General features: G+C 28.9%; 1 protein-coding gene across 3 annotated transcripts in view; it reads right to left on the bottom strand.

Moving 5' to 3' along the window:
* Cka (Connector of kinase to AP-1) overlaps positions 1-16,505 on the bottom strand; it is a 28,328-nt gene extending 11,823 nt beyond the window's left edge. For 2 of the 3 annotated variants that reach the window (XR_001343866.3, XM_014428288.3), the window contains exons 1-8: positions 16,012-16,503; positions 13,806-13,909; positions 11,502-11,663; positions 11,096-11,273; positions 10,802-10,993; positions 4,448-4,571; positions 769-905; positions 335-510 (exon numbers count right to left, since the gene is read on the bottom strand). Coding sequence is in view for 2 of the 3 variants with exons in the window: in XM_014428288.3 (XP_014283774.1) it covers positions 335-510; positions 769-905; positions 4,448-4,571; positions 10,802-10,993; positions 11,096-11,273; positions 11,502-11,663; positions 13,806-13,909; positions 16,012-16,248 (1,310 nt within the window). In the remaining variant the exon portion in view is untranslated. Of the gene's footprint in view, positions 1-334; positions 511-768; positions 906-4,447; positions 4,572-10,801; positions 10,994-11,095; positions 11,274-11,501; positions 11,664-13,805; positions 13,910-16,011 lie in introns of all 3 variants that reach the window. The other variant, XM_014428290.3, reaches the window with a different exon arrangement.
* Positions 16,506-17,019: the final 514 nt, after the last annotated feature.

The following is a 17,019-nucleotide window of genomic DNA, read 5'->3' as shown; positions in this document are numbered from 1 at the left end:
ATTTTTTGACCGCAACCATGACCATCTTCTTCAAATAATAGAACTGTTATCATTCACTCATACAAAGCACTGCCACACTCTTAATTCACAAGGCAGTAATTAAAAGACAATGAGTATAATATTAATTAAAAGGCTAATTATATTATAATTATAATATTAATTAAAAGGCTAGGAAAAATTCTAATCAAATTCACAACAATCACAAAATACAACTTTTAATTTAAAATGTTTAACAGAGTAAAAGAAAGATAAATTTCATTAGAAACTAAATACACTTAATAATTAAGATGAACAACTACATTACTTTAGTCACCAGTAGCAAATAATTTATTACTTTTTAGCAGGAACAGTTTTATGAAGATTCCACAGTTTGAGCGTGTGGTCCTCGGATGCAGTAATGAGAACAGGATCAGCTGGATGGAATGCCAATGCTCGTACTCCATCAAAATGGGAACGGAGAGTGTACTTCGCGCTCCATGTCTTCCTCAAGGATTCCTTCGTTGTTGGCAGCTATTTAATGAAATACCATAAGTTAATTATATTGTACATGCATAAAAAGTTATATACTTTAGTAACATTCAATGAATGAATATTATTTATAACATGAAATTCTCAATAATCTTTAACAGTGAGTGGTTCCATGGTAGCTTTCGGTGAAAGTAAATCGTACAAACTTGTACTACACTCAACTTTGACTTAACAGCATAAAAAATAGATAAAAAAGATACTAAGAGTTACATTTTATAAGAGTTTAAGAGTTATACTTACATCATAGGCTGGCTCAGCTTCATTGTTGACAGTGAGCTGAGCTAATTCACCGAGGCCCAGCGTTGAATCGACCTGGTCATCGCCCCCTCCTCTCTTACTACTGTCAGCCGCATATGCTCCACTCCCTGTTGAAATTACTGACAAATACTAATGAGTTAACCTTAGTGTAACATCAAAAAAATCTATATCTAAAAACTTTAATCAGAAATAAAAAAAATAAAGAGTATATTCTAATATAGTAAAATAAATCTTAAATAAATTTAAAAACAAAATTCTAATTATTAACAGAGAAAAAACAATACAAAACTATATTAAAAGAAAAATGAATTAAATCGTATCCCAAGGCTGCTCTATATTCCTAACCCTTATTTCCTCCTTTAATAATAACCCTCCACTCTCCATCTAAAATTCCTAATAGTATAAGCGACAATTTCCAATTTTATCTCTCCTTTGACCTCAATGACTCTTCTGATCTTGAAATTACAGTTAGGCACCAATAGAAGAAGTTCTAGGGCAACCCACAATAAGCTTAAACTAAATGAATAGAAGACCAAAGCCATTTTGATCAGTTCCTCCATTTTTTAGATCTACCCCTTGACTTCCCACCCTAATCCCAAAAAACATGTCTTTCTCACTCTACACATCAAATTGGAAACTTAGAAATTCAATTTCGAGACTTTTTTTGCCATGTGGAAAGGAAAGGCACCAATTAGGTATGTATATATTTAGATATATATTAATTATGTTAGATATATGTTAATTTATCTATTTAATAAAGGAGGTAAGAAGAAAGAGAGAGAGAAAAAAAGTAAATTTTGGTCTATGCTGAAAGCAACACCAAATTTATCATCAAGCCATATCAACCTTTTAGCAATTTATTCATCTCTCTCCCTTTATTTTTTGCTCTTTCTTTTCTTCCACTTTGACCATGACTAACTGGTGTATGGTCGACCCTTGGATGAACTCAAAGCCAAATTTAAACAATTTATGAACACTTAAATACAATTTTTTATCAAGATCAAGCATATAATCCCATATTATGCCAGTTGATATAGCTCTTCAAGTTCTTATCTGCTAATATTTCTGATTCCAAGAGTAAAGAACTCAGAGACATAACTATATCCTACAGAACCTGCAATTTTAACCCTCTATTCAGTTCCGTACTACCAGGACCTGCCCACCTGGCTTCTATTCTCCTTCCCATTAAACTGCTGCATTTGATAAGTTCTTCCTAGCTCAAGCTGAGCTGCTTAAGTCTGGTACTCTCCACCACAAGATCTATACCCTGAGTTCTCACATTTAAATCCCTCCTTTTTCCATCCAATCAGATTAATGACTGCATTGTTCTACTCTATCTGTCTAAAAATAATATGGCCAAATTGATAAGCATTCACAAATTGTTCTTAAAGAGATAACCTTCCGGAACTATAATACTATTTTCATTTTATCCCAGCAAGAAAAGTGACACCTCTAAAAACTGCAGGATTTGAGAAAAATAAACTTAAAATGCTATCAAACTTATATTGAAAGAGTATGAAGCTTTTTGAATTTCAGTCGAGTATGTACAAGTGTAAACACAATTACAACTATAAACGCTAACTAGAAATTCAAAAGAAGCTCTATGTTATTTCTATTTAAATTTTATAATATTTTTAAAAGTTCTCAAATTCAACATTTTTTAGTCATTCCATTTCTTTAACTGGGATACAATATTTGCATAACAAAACAAGTTACAGCATAGTATGTTTAGCATACCGTGTTTAGTTGCTATCTGAATAGAAATTTAACTAAATATTAACCTTATTATAATCCCGACTCATAAAAGAAAAACATGTTTAAATTAATTGAAACTAAATGAAGTTAGCCATAGAGTACATAGCAGGTGATTATCCAACAATGTTTCTAGAATCAAGATACAATGTCTAGAAATAACTTTAAAAACAAAGGAAATATCCAGGCATCATACTCCCAAAATCATTTGAAACATCACAATAGTGTTGGATAAGACGTTGGTCCACTTACTAACATGTCGAAAGGAAAGGCAACCTCTGTTATTTAACAAAAAGACTACAACTTCTACTTCCAAAAACTATCATATTTGTTACTTCATTATTTAAAATATTGCTGAAATAACTAAGTAAAGAAGACAAGTATAAAACTGTTGACATTTACCATAGCAATTAGAGTGAAATAAAAGAAAAACATAAATCAAAATCTACAAAAAACTGAATGCCGATGACGTCCAGCCAACTCCTTTTTCATTACTATTAGCCTGCACTTGCAAATAACAGAACTATAAGACACAGCATCTAGTCCAATAGAGCATATCATACTAATATTGAACAAAGAGATATAGAAATTATATAACACAGATGTAGAAAGAGTTCTGCTAACCAACATTAACCTTCAGAAATTATTGTTTCTTTACTTCCCCATATAATATTAGTAAAGAAGAAACAAGAAGTAAAAGATTGTATAGACAACTAAAGCATTCTTAATAAAAAAACCTCCCAATAAACTTTTTAGTAACATGACCACTGCTGTAGATAAACTAGTCTCTTATTTATGTCACCTTTAATAGCAGAAAATATATTCTTGAGTAAAATTCTTCCTTTAAATGAAATTATGGACATTTTATAAAAGGAGAAGATGGTTAGGGATACAGTCAAAATAAAACACAAATAAGTTGATGTAACTTATTTAATCGTGCCAATGTTTCAGCTAGAATTTCTAGCCTTCATCAACGCTAAGAACAGAACAAGATAACAACCAATGAATGTAGAAAATAAAAAATAAAATATAAACAGAATGACATAAAGTAAATAATTTTACAGAATAGAATTAATAAAATAAAGTGATGAGAGAAGTGAAAAAAAAAACAGAAAAAAAAAAAAAGCTTAGTCATTCTTGTAATGTATTTTTTAATTCAGAATTTGGCCGTTCTCGACGCAGAAACCACTTGGGCGTTAGATTTCAAGCTAACAGGTTCGTTTTATTCTCTTTTTTTTTCCCCTATCTTTATTCTCCCCCCTTCTTTTCTCAATTTTTCTTACCCACGTTATTAGTTATGTTCACCATATATTATTAATGTTGTTTTCAAAATATATATATATTTTTTCTATTCATTTCTTCTGTCAAACTTTACTTCTATTTTGTCTCTTTATCTATTATTATGGTTACATATATTTTCTTTCCATAATTTTAATTTTTAAATTATTAATAACTAATATATTCATATTTTATAAATAATATATTTCATATTTTTGCATTATATAACTTCATTTTTTTTTTATTTCCTTAATTATGTTATTTTACCTACTTATTCAATTACCTATGTATACATTTTATTTTCCACTTCTCTCATCACTTTATTTTATTAATTTCATTCTGTAAGATTATTTAGTTGATGACATTCTACTTCTATTTTATTTTTTATTTTCTATATTCATTGGTTGTTATCTTGTTCAGTTCTTAGCCCTGATGAAGGCTAGAAATTCTAGCCGAAACGTTGGCACGATTAAATAAGTTACATCAACTTATTTGTGTTTTATTTTGACTGCACCTCCAACCATCTTCTCCTTATATAACTCACCCATGGCCAACTATCTCCCATAATTATGTTCATTTTAATGCTAGCAAAACTAAAAATAGTTTACGAAATATAAAATAAAATACTTACTCCAATCCTGTGGATCTCCTTGAGATATTCCTCCGGGTACCTCTGCCTGAGTAAGCAAATTCAACTCATTAAGGACTTCTTCGGCTTCGGCATCCACATCGTCTGCTTCATGAAGCATAAGTCCCTAGAAAATAATAAATTAAATTGCAAATTCATTTAACATTGTGATTATTTATACACCACTTTTAAACATAATTCAATTTAATGAAGAATGATAAATGTCAATGTCCTTTACAGTATTAAACGGGGGATAAAAAGTAAACAAATAATGTGTCGAAAAAAACGATAAGTTGGATAGAACAAAACAAAATAACAGACTTTGTAACAATTAAAAACAAATTAAAAAAGATATTCCAACTATTCTAATGGAAGTAACATCTATATGTAATAAACCTCTAGTTCTATAATGTATTCAGTTTTGTATCACATTTTAATTTTTATTTAGCACATAAGTTAAATTGAAATTGGAGTTTATCGTTTATACAACTAGGAATTAACTCACTCTCTCACTTAACTTTTTAATTGAAAATTTTGTGCAGAAAATCTGGTGGCCCCCCTCAGAAGTATGGTATGTTCACACTAAACATGGCTAGAATTAATGAAAGAATGGTTAACTGCAGAGTTGTGCAAATTGTACTCAAGTGCTAAGATTATTTTACTTACATTCAAAATGTTTTTAGTACATTACTTGTATAAAAAAGTTTCAATGCGAATACAAGAAATCGGTACTCAAGAAAAATTGACTATGAATACAGAGAATTTATACTCAAACCAGTTTGAATACGAGTACTTGTAATCAATACTAAAAAAAAAATTGCTGACACATCTGTTATGATATAAAAAAAAAAAAAAAAAAAAAAAAATACAGCAAATGAATAATGGATTATAAAATTGTCTTGATCGTAAATAGCAATCAACAGAGAGTAAAAGTTCATTCACTATAAATATGCTTAGTTGTACATTGGCACGAGAGGATCTAACTCTCCGTAGATATTTGTAAAAACACCAAAAGGACAAAACAACTTAAATATAACATTTTGAACAGAATAATGTAGAGGGGTCTAGCTGATTTAGCACATCCATACAGATTAGGTACGATACACATTATATGCAATGCATGACATCAGATAATGGTACTAACTTCATATAAGAAAAGTATACTCAACATGAAAACTTTAGTCACTAAAATTTAATTTTTTGTCTTTTAAATGGAAAAGTCAAGAAAGAATATGAAGTGGTAGAGTTTACAAGCAGGAAATTTTGAAGATTCGATACAGATCTATGAGTCACAGGGAGCAGGAGAGGGTGTAAGTCATTTTGTTCTTAACACAATTCATTTCATTAAAAATTAATTAATTAATTACAGAGTAGACTAACTTATAATGCTCTTAAATTGTCGGTTGTGTTTGACAGACTACTCTGTGGCTAACAGAGAAAGGTTATTGCTGGCCAAAATCTGTAATGAAATCTCAAACTCCAGTTTTGACCTACATCACTTCTGCACTCAATGGCTCACAAATATAGCAGAGACCATAGCCACTGAAGTAGATATCAAAAACTCATAGAACCATTCGTTTCTACAGAAAATCTGTCTCTAAGTCTCAAACTGACAAATTTTAATGACCAAAACCACTAAAGGAGATATCAACTTGATTGGGTAAGAATGCTATTTAATTTTGTAATTTGTAATAAATTTCTCAGGTGTTTAATAAAATTCAACATGAGCCATTGACTAAAATGTATATTAATTAAACACCAGAAAGCAATCAGAGTGAAAGTAATAATCACCATCGATTTTTATACTTTCATAAATTTGTAGATGAAATTGAACTTCAAAAATTTAGTATATTTAATTTATTATAATACGTCATATTGTTTCAGGATTATATCTTTATCATCGAGCAACAATATTTGTCATAAGTCTGCATCTGAGTACAAATTTTTCTATTAATTATAGTAAGATCTGAAAGGACTTGAGTAGGCAAAATTTTAATCACCATGATTTCCCTTCTTATTCTGGGGGTATTAGAAGGTAGGGACATTAATGATTCCAGAGTTTCAGAGGGCAGGTCAAGCGGGGAGAAAGATAAGGGCTCCGTGCACAGGACCCTTTCAGTAATTCATCCATATCTCTGAAAACCACTTGTCATACAGGAACGCCATAGGTACATTCATTTATTACTTTTCTACAATTTTCTTTCTCTGTTAAATCCTCATAGAACCAATCAATTCTACAGAAAATCTGTCTATGTCTCAAACTGACAAATTTAAATATTAAAATAGCATACTCTCATGGGTTTGAGTTTTTATGAATAATATAAAACCTATTTTAATAATAAAACTTTTTTGTAATATTCAATGATTCAACCAACTATTCGTTAATTCACAATGTTACTAATAGAGTAAATAACTCTATACTAACTTATTAACTGTAATAAACTGGTAGATCTGTACAATAAAACAAATCAGATAGATTTGTCCCCACCTGAGTGCCACGGCACGTTCATGCATCTTAACTACATTTTTTTTATAATAATGGTGAAATAATTATAAGAAAACGCTTCATATATTTGGGTGTATAAATTTGAAAAAAAAAAAAGTAGGAAGTAAAGAAAAAAAAAATGTGTAAATACCTATTTTACAAATAAAATTAGAGGATTTATTTCAGGGTTATACAACAAATATAGCCTTAAATTTTAGAGGTTATTTCTATCTGTATTATCACTAAAGATGGGTTTCACACACATGATATTAACATTTATATGCTTACTATTAAAACGCCTACTATTTAAACCAATTGCTATTTTTAACAAAAATGTAGAATAATATTTCATTTAATTTTCAAGTTGTAGTGATAGTTTCCATCTCTTGTAAAATAAAATCAAAAATATGTTAACTGCTGCCATGAACAGAGCAGAGACATTGGAAATTGAACAATAAAATGTTAAAAATAAAAAAAATGTTTATTAATATCAATAGTGCGAAGAAGATATTATTTCGATAACATAAGAAAATGTCCATGTTCTATAAGTAACAAGTTATCAGTTATTATATAAGTCTGAATTAAGAAGTATTTATTATTTATAAATAATTTGTTTCAAAATAGGGTTATTAGATGTCTTAAATAGCATATTAATAAATTGTGTTGATAAATAAAATTTATTTAGTCATTTGTAAGTAAAATGAATATTCCGTAATTTTAAGTTATAAATTTAAATTTTTGTATATTGGATAATTGGAATGATTTTTATAAGACACCGGAACAATGCAGTCTAAATAAAACAAGCGCCGATTGCCATGCACATGTAATTAATGATATACACCAACAATATGAACTTATGAAACATTTTATTTTTGGTATTAAAGTGGATTAAGTTTTAAAACTAATTAACAATTATTTTTAAATGTCAAGAGACAGCAAAGTGATAATAAAAAAAATATTTTCATTTGTTGAACTTTTTAGCCAATACCTGCCACTAAGACAGGGGAGCTAGTCAATCTCTTCTTAGAATTTATACAAGCAAGACATGACAGTTTCTTCTAAGAACTCAAAGTAACAAGAGGTGTATAAGTCCAACCAAAAAAAGTTAAGATTTATGTATAATCTTTTTAAATTCTTGAGATTGGTATTTATTGTTTAAATAAATAAACTATTATCCATGTTAAGTATCAATACTATTTATTATTTCTTTAATAGTCCAAAATTTCGGCCTATTCGGCCATCCTCAAGGACAATGTTAAATATAAATTTATACATCACATACAATTATTTAAAAACGTTTTTCAGGCTATTCTGCCCATGTCATTAATAACAATCAAATCATCCTATGAAACAATCAAGAGGGAATCATACTTTGATCAAACTTTTAGTTAGTTGATCTAAAATTAAAAGTTTTAAAAATTAATGATATTGTGGCAAAATAGGTAACTAGACATAAGCTAAGGCAAACTTATTAATAATTAATATGATTCCCTATTAATTTATTGTTTAATAGGGTGATTTGATTGTTATTAATGACCTGGGCAAAATAGCCAGCAAAAAGTTTTTAAATAATTGGATGTGAAGTGTAAATTTATATTCAAGATTGTCCTAGAGGAATTGACTGAAATGTTGCACTGTTGATGAAATAATAAAGAGTGTTGAGATTTAACAAGGATACCAACTGATTTATTTTTAAAAAATATAGAGCAAGAGTTTTTGCTAATTTATAAACATTACTAAGAGTCAAATATAATAATGCTGAATATAGAAGTAAACAGAGAAATGTTTAATTACATTTAATTAATGGTCATTATCAAATGCTTTGAAACTAAAGTATTTAAATATAATTCAGGTGAAGTAATGAAATGGAAAATTAGTAAGTCTCATCAAAAAGAAATTATCTCAACAAATATGAACAATAAAAAAAAAATTACATTTTGTAATCTAATGTTTAATATACATTTATGTTGTATCGTTTAAATTTTAAGTTTTTTTTGTTAATATGAAATTGCATTTCTTACATAAAAAATGATGTTTTCATAAAAGTTTTACATGATATACATTTTCTATTTTTATTAGTATTTAGTAAAGATAATAATAATGAAGTTAATATTAACTTATAATATTGTCTTCTGTGTTCAATTTTTGTAGTTATCATTGTATCATGACTAAATTTAAATGAAAAAATTCTTTATCCCTTTTTACCCCAAAACTCCCTCCATTAACATATTTCTTATTAATACACCGAACTATTATATTACCATAGTTGCAAATTTTATCTATTTGACGATATGGTCCTATAAAATTCTTTCTAGTTACCATTACATAACAAGCATTCAAACTAGTAAATAAATGAATCATTTTATACATTGGTTCCTCTCGCATCTACTTAACTTAACCATATGCAGTGCAATTGCCATTTTCTTCATTAGCAAGATATGGAAGTAAACTTTTAAAAACGTAAAGAGTGAAGAAGACAGGCAACTTAGTAATTTTTGATCAATGTCATCAATGCCTTCTTCCATAAGTACACTAGAGCTAAAGCACATAAAAAGTGCATTTTCACAGCATCTGATGTGCGAACCACTTTCATCAAATTCAATTCACTGTGCTAGATGTATAGCAGGATGCCCACCATAATCCTTTACTCAGTAAGTGCTAACTTGCTCAACTTTTAAGTGCTGCTGGGAGGTTGGTTTACCGTCCCCAATGCTAATGATCAATTAGTAGAATCTAAGGATGTTACAGTCAATGTTTGTTTTTTTATTTCCTTAAGTGCTTAGGGTGTTGGATCCAGTAAGTGCATGTACAGCTGAAAAGATACCATTCACATCCCTTCCATGGTTTTCAGCAACAGATGGCATGCCAAGAAGCACTTTTCCTGCAAACAGTCACTAAACTACAATCTTTGCAACATTGGAACTTAGTAACCTGTTCTAATGATATATGCCTAGAATGACAAATCAGGTTCAGTGAATGTCAAACCCTGCAGCTTATAGCACTTGATGTGTCATCAAATCAACTAACAATATACAGCTTTCTGTTTTCTTATCTACCAGTTCTACACATTTCTGTTACAATAAAAAGTTTTCAGAGAGTTGTTAACTGTTTTTACCTTATAAATAGTAGGTTGAATTATGGCATGCATAAATTTTTTTTTTTTTAACTTGAAAAACGCCAAATATGAATCAGAAGATAAACCATACTGATCAAAATTTGCAAACTCAAGTCCTTTTAGCTACTCCACTATATCTGTCAACATCCTTTTGAATAACTTAAAAAATGATAAAATAAAATGTATATCTGATTAACTAATCACATCTTTTCATTGCTACAACGTAGAAGTAAGTTGTCAGGATATTAAAGGTGGAATTGGTATCACTTTTTATGAACTTCTGCCATTATCAATTGATGCAACATTGTACTGCTTAGAGCTAACAAAATTATATCAATTAATTCAAGAAAAAAAAAAAAAAACCAAAACTAACAAATCAGAAGGGTGTTGGTTTTCTTCAAAACAATGCATGATACTGCTGTAATCATTTGCAATAAAAAAATATTAAGCCTTGGATTGGGATATTCCTAGCACTGAGCTCTAAGTGACAATCACTTATTCCTATCCCAACAGAAATCCTGAATGTAACATTTAGAGATAGAACATGCATTTGGAAACAATCTAGTTAAGTTTTTCTCAGTAAACTTCAGGACTTACATAAATATGGGATTATGGAGCTAATAGCTAGATAGAATAAAGAAAATACCCAGCGGATTGAATTTAATTTAATATATGAGTTTTATTTTGTCCTGAAAAACCCAAAGCACTTAGTTGTCTATCCTTTATATTCAAGTTGATTTAATATTTCTTATAGTACCTTTGCTCTTCTTTTTGCAGCACCAGAGGGGCGCATAGTTTCATCTCCCACAAGCCCAGACTCATCGATATCATCTTCAAGACCATCTTCATCCTCCATATCCACATCCGCACCAGAAAGGAACTCAAAGTTAGCCATGACAGCTGCTTCGGTATCGAGCATCATTGCTTCGACTAGGTTTGAAGGCTGTGCCTTAAAAGAAAATGAACAATGAAATGAAAAAACAATCTTATATGTGTGAAACAAATAAAAAACTGAGAACATATTATTATAATAAAATAATATATACAATACCTTTTTGGCTGGTGTTCTCCTTCCTTGAGAATCTGACGCTCTTTTGTTGCCAGTTTCATTGCCATTAACACCACCACTGCCGGGGCCTTCTTCATTATTATTAAGCCCTAATAAAGTTCGAACTCTGTTAGAGCGGACGTCTATAATGGTATCTGTATATCCTATTTCTTGAAGATATCTAAAAGAAAAGACCATGATCTTAGAGAACGTAGTTAAAAGAAAAATGGAGAGTAAGTAAAGCCTAAGCCTAAGTACTTCATAACTATTTTCAAAATAAATTAAACAGAAATTATTGCTATTAGACCAATATCAATAAAATTTTCTGAAACATTGTATCATAATGACTTGAATAAATTAAAATTGTAATTTTAAAAACATTAATTTAGTAGTAAACAGAAACACATACTGCCGAAGCATCTGGCGACCCTGTTTCCATGTAAAATTACTGACTGAAGAGAAAGGGGCCTCTGATTCTGTATTGGTTTCTGGCACCGCTTCTTCAAACCCCGGGTGCTTCATATCACCTTGGTTTAGATCAGTGCCATACTTCAATTTGTGGTATTTAGCTCTATAAAAAAGAAAAAAATTATCAAAGTATTATTTATCCATATGTCTGAAATGATTTCACTTGAAATTCTAAAAATAACTTAAAATTTTTAGGTCAGTAAACCAACAGTATGATTGTTAAAGTTATAATTGAAACCATTAGCTGATGGTCATATGATTATAGATTATGGTTATATGAAACCATTATTGAAACCAACTAAACCTCAGATTAGTCTTTTTCAGGTGCTTCAAAATTAATATTATTTTAATAAAATTTATAATTTTTTTCTTTTAAATTTGCAAAAGCTTCAAGAATAGATGATTAGTTCAACAATTGATCAGATAACAATATAGAAAGAGTAATTTAAGACAGCGACATAACTTAACAAAAGTCATGTATTTATTATTATGAACCTTTTTTTTCTAAAGCTAAATTAATTTTTGTATTTCTTTAGGACACTATCTCATTATTTAAAGGGTTTAGTCAAACTAATGAAGCACTAAGGCCAGAGGAAAAAAAAGAAAAAAATACTATTTTTATTAGGAAAACTTTTGAAATATTCCCACGATATACAAGGAGGAATGCAACAGAACCAACAGCATATTTTTATCTTTCAAAGTTCGTAAAAAAAATAGTGCATTTCCTACTTCCCCTCTTCCCTCTCCTCCTCTCTGTCTGTACCACAAAATTTCCTCACAAAAAAAAAAATTAATCAACAAAACTTTATTTAGTTATAAGCAAAACGTTTATGAGTAATTTTATTATAAATGAATAAACCGAGGAGATCAAATGAAATTTAACTTATAGAAAAGAGAAACTTGGACACAAGCCTCATTACTATTTCCAAGATTCGTGTCATTATTAATAAGATTAAAATTATATAATAGTTAAACTAATAACTTATGATCAATAGAAATAGTTGAAAAAGTTTCTTTGCCAACAAATTTTATAATACATTAGGGGATAACAATCATTCAAAAAATTTGTTTACTTACTAAACAAAAACACTGAAAGAAAGAAAAAATATTTCAACATTAACTTTGAAAAGTTCTATAGAAAAGTAACAAAATCTAATTATAAAAGTAGACAATAAAACAACGAATCAGAAACTAGTAGTAGTTGTCTATGCTCGTTCTCCACAGCCTAAAATTGAAAATTGAAAAAAAAAAAAGACAAATTGAATACTTGGAAATTATTACAGTAACTCTTATTATCCAGGAAAAGTCTAACAAGGAAGGAAAAACCTATAAAAAAAAGGAAAATAATACGTTCTTTCTTAAACAGGGAAGAATATTTAAAAGCAATGTGATAAAAACATGAAATATCCACCATAAGGAAAAACTTACTGAACTTATTACACAAACATTTGAGGAACAAAAATAGATATTGGTAATCAACAAAATGCACAACATAAATCTTTAACCAGGTCTAATAAATATACATTTTGCACATCCAATTTTGCTAAGAAGTCTTAAACGATGATGGATATCAAAATAATAATAAATAATGTAACTTTGTTAGGGCTGACAAAACCGAAGTGGAGCCCCACTTGAGAGACTTATAGTCTCTCTGGATTAACCAACAGTAAAAAGAAAATAAATGGAGAAAACACTAATTAAACCTTTTTTTGATTACTATTACAGCCTGAGAGTTGCTTATACATTTAAATTAGATTATTTATCTAAAGAAATCTTTATTTGTAATTATATTAACTCGGTTAATAAATTTAACTTAATCATATACTGATAAACATATCACCTATGAATAATTTTTGTATTGCATTTAAATTTTTATATATGAGTTAAATTAAAATAGCAATTTTCCCTTATACAACCCCAATTAACCGGCTCTGTCATTTGACAAGTGTTCTCTCGGTCCATACTAGGATGTATAACTGAGATTCTATAGCATTTAAAAACTAAAACCCCTAACTTTCACTAACCATTAATGCAATAAAATTGCAATTAGTAATTTTAATACATGATAAGTTACCAATACTGGTTAGTGATTTTTTTTTTTTAAGTTTAAACCAAAATGAAAAGCACCGAATTCGTATTCACCTCAAACCCCAAAAATTAAAACTAAACAATACATTAACCATAATAATGAATATTCAATAGGAAAAAAAGAAGGATATTTCTTTAATACAAAACAGAAACTTACCTTTCTTGTTTTAATGCATATTCCAGCATCTTAATCCTCCTGACGAGATCATTTTTCAAATTTTCTTGTCCCTTCCTTTCTCCTTGCAAAAAGGCTATCCGAGCCTTCAATGATACATGAAATAACATAAATTAATAACACAAAGTTTCTTGAAATTACTTAACAATAAAGAGTTTATAAGTATTTCATAAAGATAATAAATTGTAAACTAATAGCATAGAAAACTGATTTATTTTGTCAGTAAAAATAAAAGTTAGATTTTAATTGACATTGACAATTCGCCCTCTTTCAGCTATAACTTACTCTCTAAAGAAAAGATGATGTAACTGGTAAGAGATATATATAATTGTTTGGTTGACATACTTAACTATTCTTTTGCAGTTTAGGTTGTTGTATAGTAACATATATAATTATAGTCATTAATTTATAGAAAAATAAAGCCACTTCCCAAAACTAAATTTTATCCTGAATGTTTTTTAATTACTTCTCAATATTCTTTAATCTATCTCCCTTCCACATCCTTTACTAATGATGATAATTGTTTTCTTTTAAACCTTCCATGCTTTTATTTCATTTAATTATCATAATAATTGTTATTTCTGAATAAATATTTTGGCTCTAGTGTTGAATGAATACACAAAAACATTGCCAATATACATCACTTTACCTCCAGAGAAGGTAGTTTTTTAAGTTTTAATTATTTTTATTTTTAGTTAAATTAATTTATCTACATTTGGTAATTACACATATATTTTCAGTAATATTGGTTATAATTTGACCATTATATATGCCCAATAACAAACCCATGTGTAACCTTCCAGTAAATTATGCATATATTATTATTGGCATTGTTTTGTTTTCATATTTAATAAGTGTCTAGTTGTGATCAAGGAAATAAACTGACAAATTTACTCTAGCTTCCTATTTGTGGTATAGATGAATATAGTAAATTCTTATAACTTAAATGAATTATGCTCATTATCAGATAAGTTAATTTCATTATTGATAAAAAACTGGAAAACCTGCCCACACAATATTTTTCAAACAGTTATTAAATTCCAATTTATTTTACTAGCACAAGAAATAAATTTTCACCTTGTTTTAGTTCTTTTATTTAATGATTTCCTTCTGGCTAAGTGCCATACTTTAACAGTTCCTGAAGTGTATCACTTCTGGTTTCATTGATTGAACTTCTGCATGCTTAAAAATGTTTATGATTAAGATACTAACATGGAAGCTATAATATTTGTTTGTCTTTTTAGACTTTAAGAGCATTAAATGTCCTTCAAGATGAAATAGATTTACAATTCACCATGGGAATTTAAATTTGCCTTAAAATCAACCCATAGGACTTAATAATTTTATCAATTTTTTTTTAATTCTAGGTAATTCCAGTTATAAAAAGAATGTAAACCAAGCTGAATGCTTTAATCATCACACTAGATATAAGTGTACTATGACTTTTGTCTTCTGATAAATCAAATACCTATATTTAAGAGGCAGTTGGAAAATAAACATCTTAATGTGTTGTGAAAATATTTTATCAATTAAAAAAATGAAGTGAATTTGTTAATTTTTTAAAATTAATTCAATGTTATTGGAGAAATAGTTTCATGGGCATATTTATAAAAAACATTTGTTCCAACAGTAAGTTTAAACCATGACTAAGGCTGACATAATTGTTATATCATTACAAAAAAAAAAGTCAAACTCCTCATTGCATTGTGTATTGAATCAGCCTGATTTCTATTCAAGCATCTTTTCAAAAATTGAACATATTATGCACTTCAGAGTGAAAGCTTCACCATTATGTGTCAAAACTGTTATCAGATAACCAAGAAAATAAACTCAATTTTTCTGACACAGTATTACACTTGATATTAAAGAAAAATTATGAAATATAAATGAATAAAATATACGTAAATAAATAGCAAAATGTACAGATCAGTAACATCTTATTGACAAGTTTAATCAAACAACTAAGTATTTTATCCCTTCCAGTTGACTGATAACTTTATTTCCTTTATTTTACAAGTAAATGACCCATTCCCAAATAAAGAATAAATACGTCAAATAAATAACCTCCAGTATCTAATGAAACAAAATAAATATAAACCTGACGACAGCTAAATGCAATATCATGCATAATAAATCACTAACGTAAATTAGATGGCTAAAATTCTGTGATAAAAACTGAAAAAAATACCTGTAATTCTGCTCTATCCAACTCCCATTGAGTTCTCTCCATCTCAAACCTAGCCCATTCATGTTGGATGAAGTGCAAAATTCCCGGTATCGAGTACTGAATTCTCTGATTGGACTCATCGGACTGTTTGATGCCCGTGTTAATTCCACCACCACAAGGTCCAATTTGTCCGTTCAAATTCTGCGAAGGAGAACTTTCTTCCATTGTGGCTCCACCGCACGGAACTGGTACCTTCATGACATGGCCGCCATGACAGTCAGTTCAGGACGAACCTCAACTACTGCTCGAGTCAAGTAGTCCACTCTCCGCCACCTCCACAATCAATATACCACTGGCACTTCAATTTAACAACCTTTCTCTTTCTCTCTCTCTGGAGTAAAGTTCTTCGAGTTAGAATACTTTAATCAACCCATTCAAAACAAATTTCTTCTCTCATTAGTTTTATTTTAAGGTTACTATACGAATAAGTAACAGGTCTTACGGGTTTGGTATTCGGCCTGGTAAATTTACCAGAACTTCACCACTATTTTATTGTCATTATTAAAATTTGATTCCGTACAACTGTTCATTAAAAATGACACTCATTCCTTTAAAGTTCCATGATATTTAAAAAACAAAACTAGAGAATATAAACTAGTACAAGTCCAACCTTCCTTAGAGAATCAAAATTTCTAGACAGTTCTAAAAAAAAACAATCCAATTAACTAAATTTTGGGTTACTGATTAAATAATTCTTTGTATAATAAATAGAACTAAATAAATATTAGGGACAAAACTTTATAACCAATTAACCATAATTATCAAAATTGATAATTCATTATTTAAATGGCCTTCAAACAAAAATATTGTTTATTTTTTTTTCTATAAAAACCCAGAAGAAATAACCATACCTTCATAAACCAATATTAATCATATTCAGTTTAGCGGATATAAACCTAATTATTGAATACATTTTTTTCTTTTATTCAAAGATATACTATAAAATGGGAAGAAGTTAAAAACATAACT

Source organism: Halyomorpha halys, unplaced genomic scaffold (genome assembly GCF_000696795.3).
Source record: "Halyomorpha halys isolate HHAL.00 unplaced genomic scaffold, Hhal_1.1 Scaffold710.1, whole genome shotgun sequence".
NCBI lineage: Eukaryota > Metazoa > Arthropoda > Insecta > Hemiptera > Pentatomidae > Halyomorpha > Halyomorpha halys.
The sequence above is the reverse complement of the archived record's forward strand: the minus strand, read 5'-3'. Positions and strand labels throughout refer to the sequence as shown.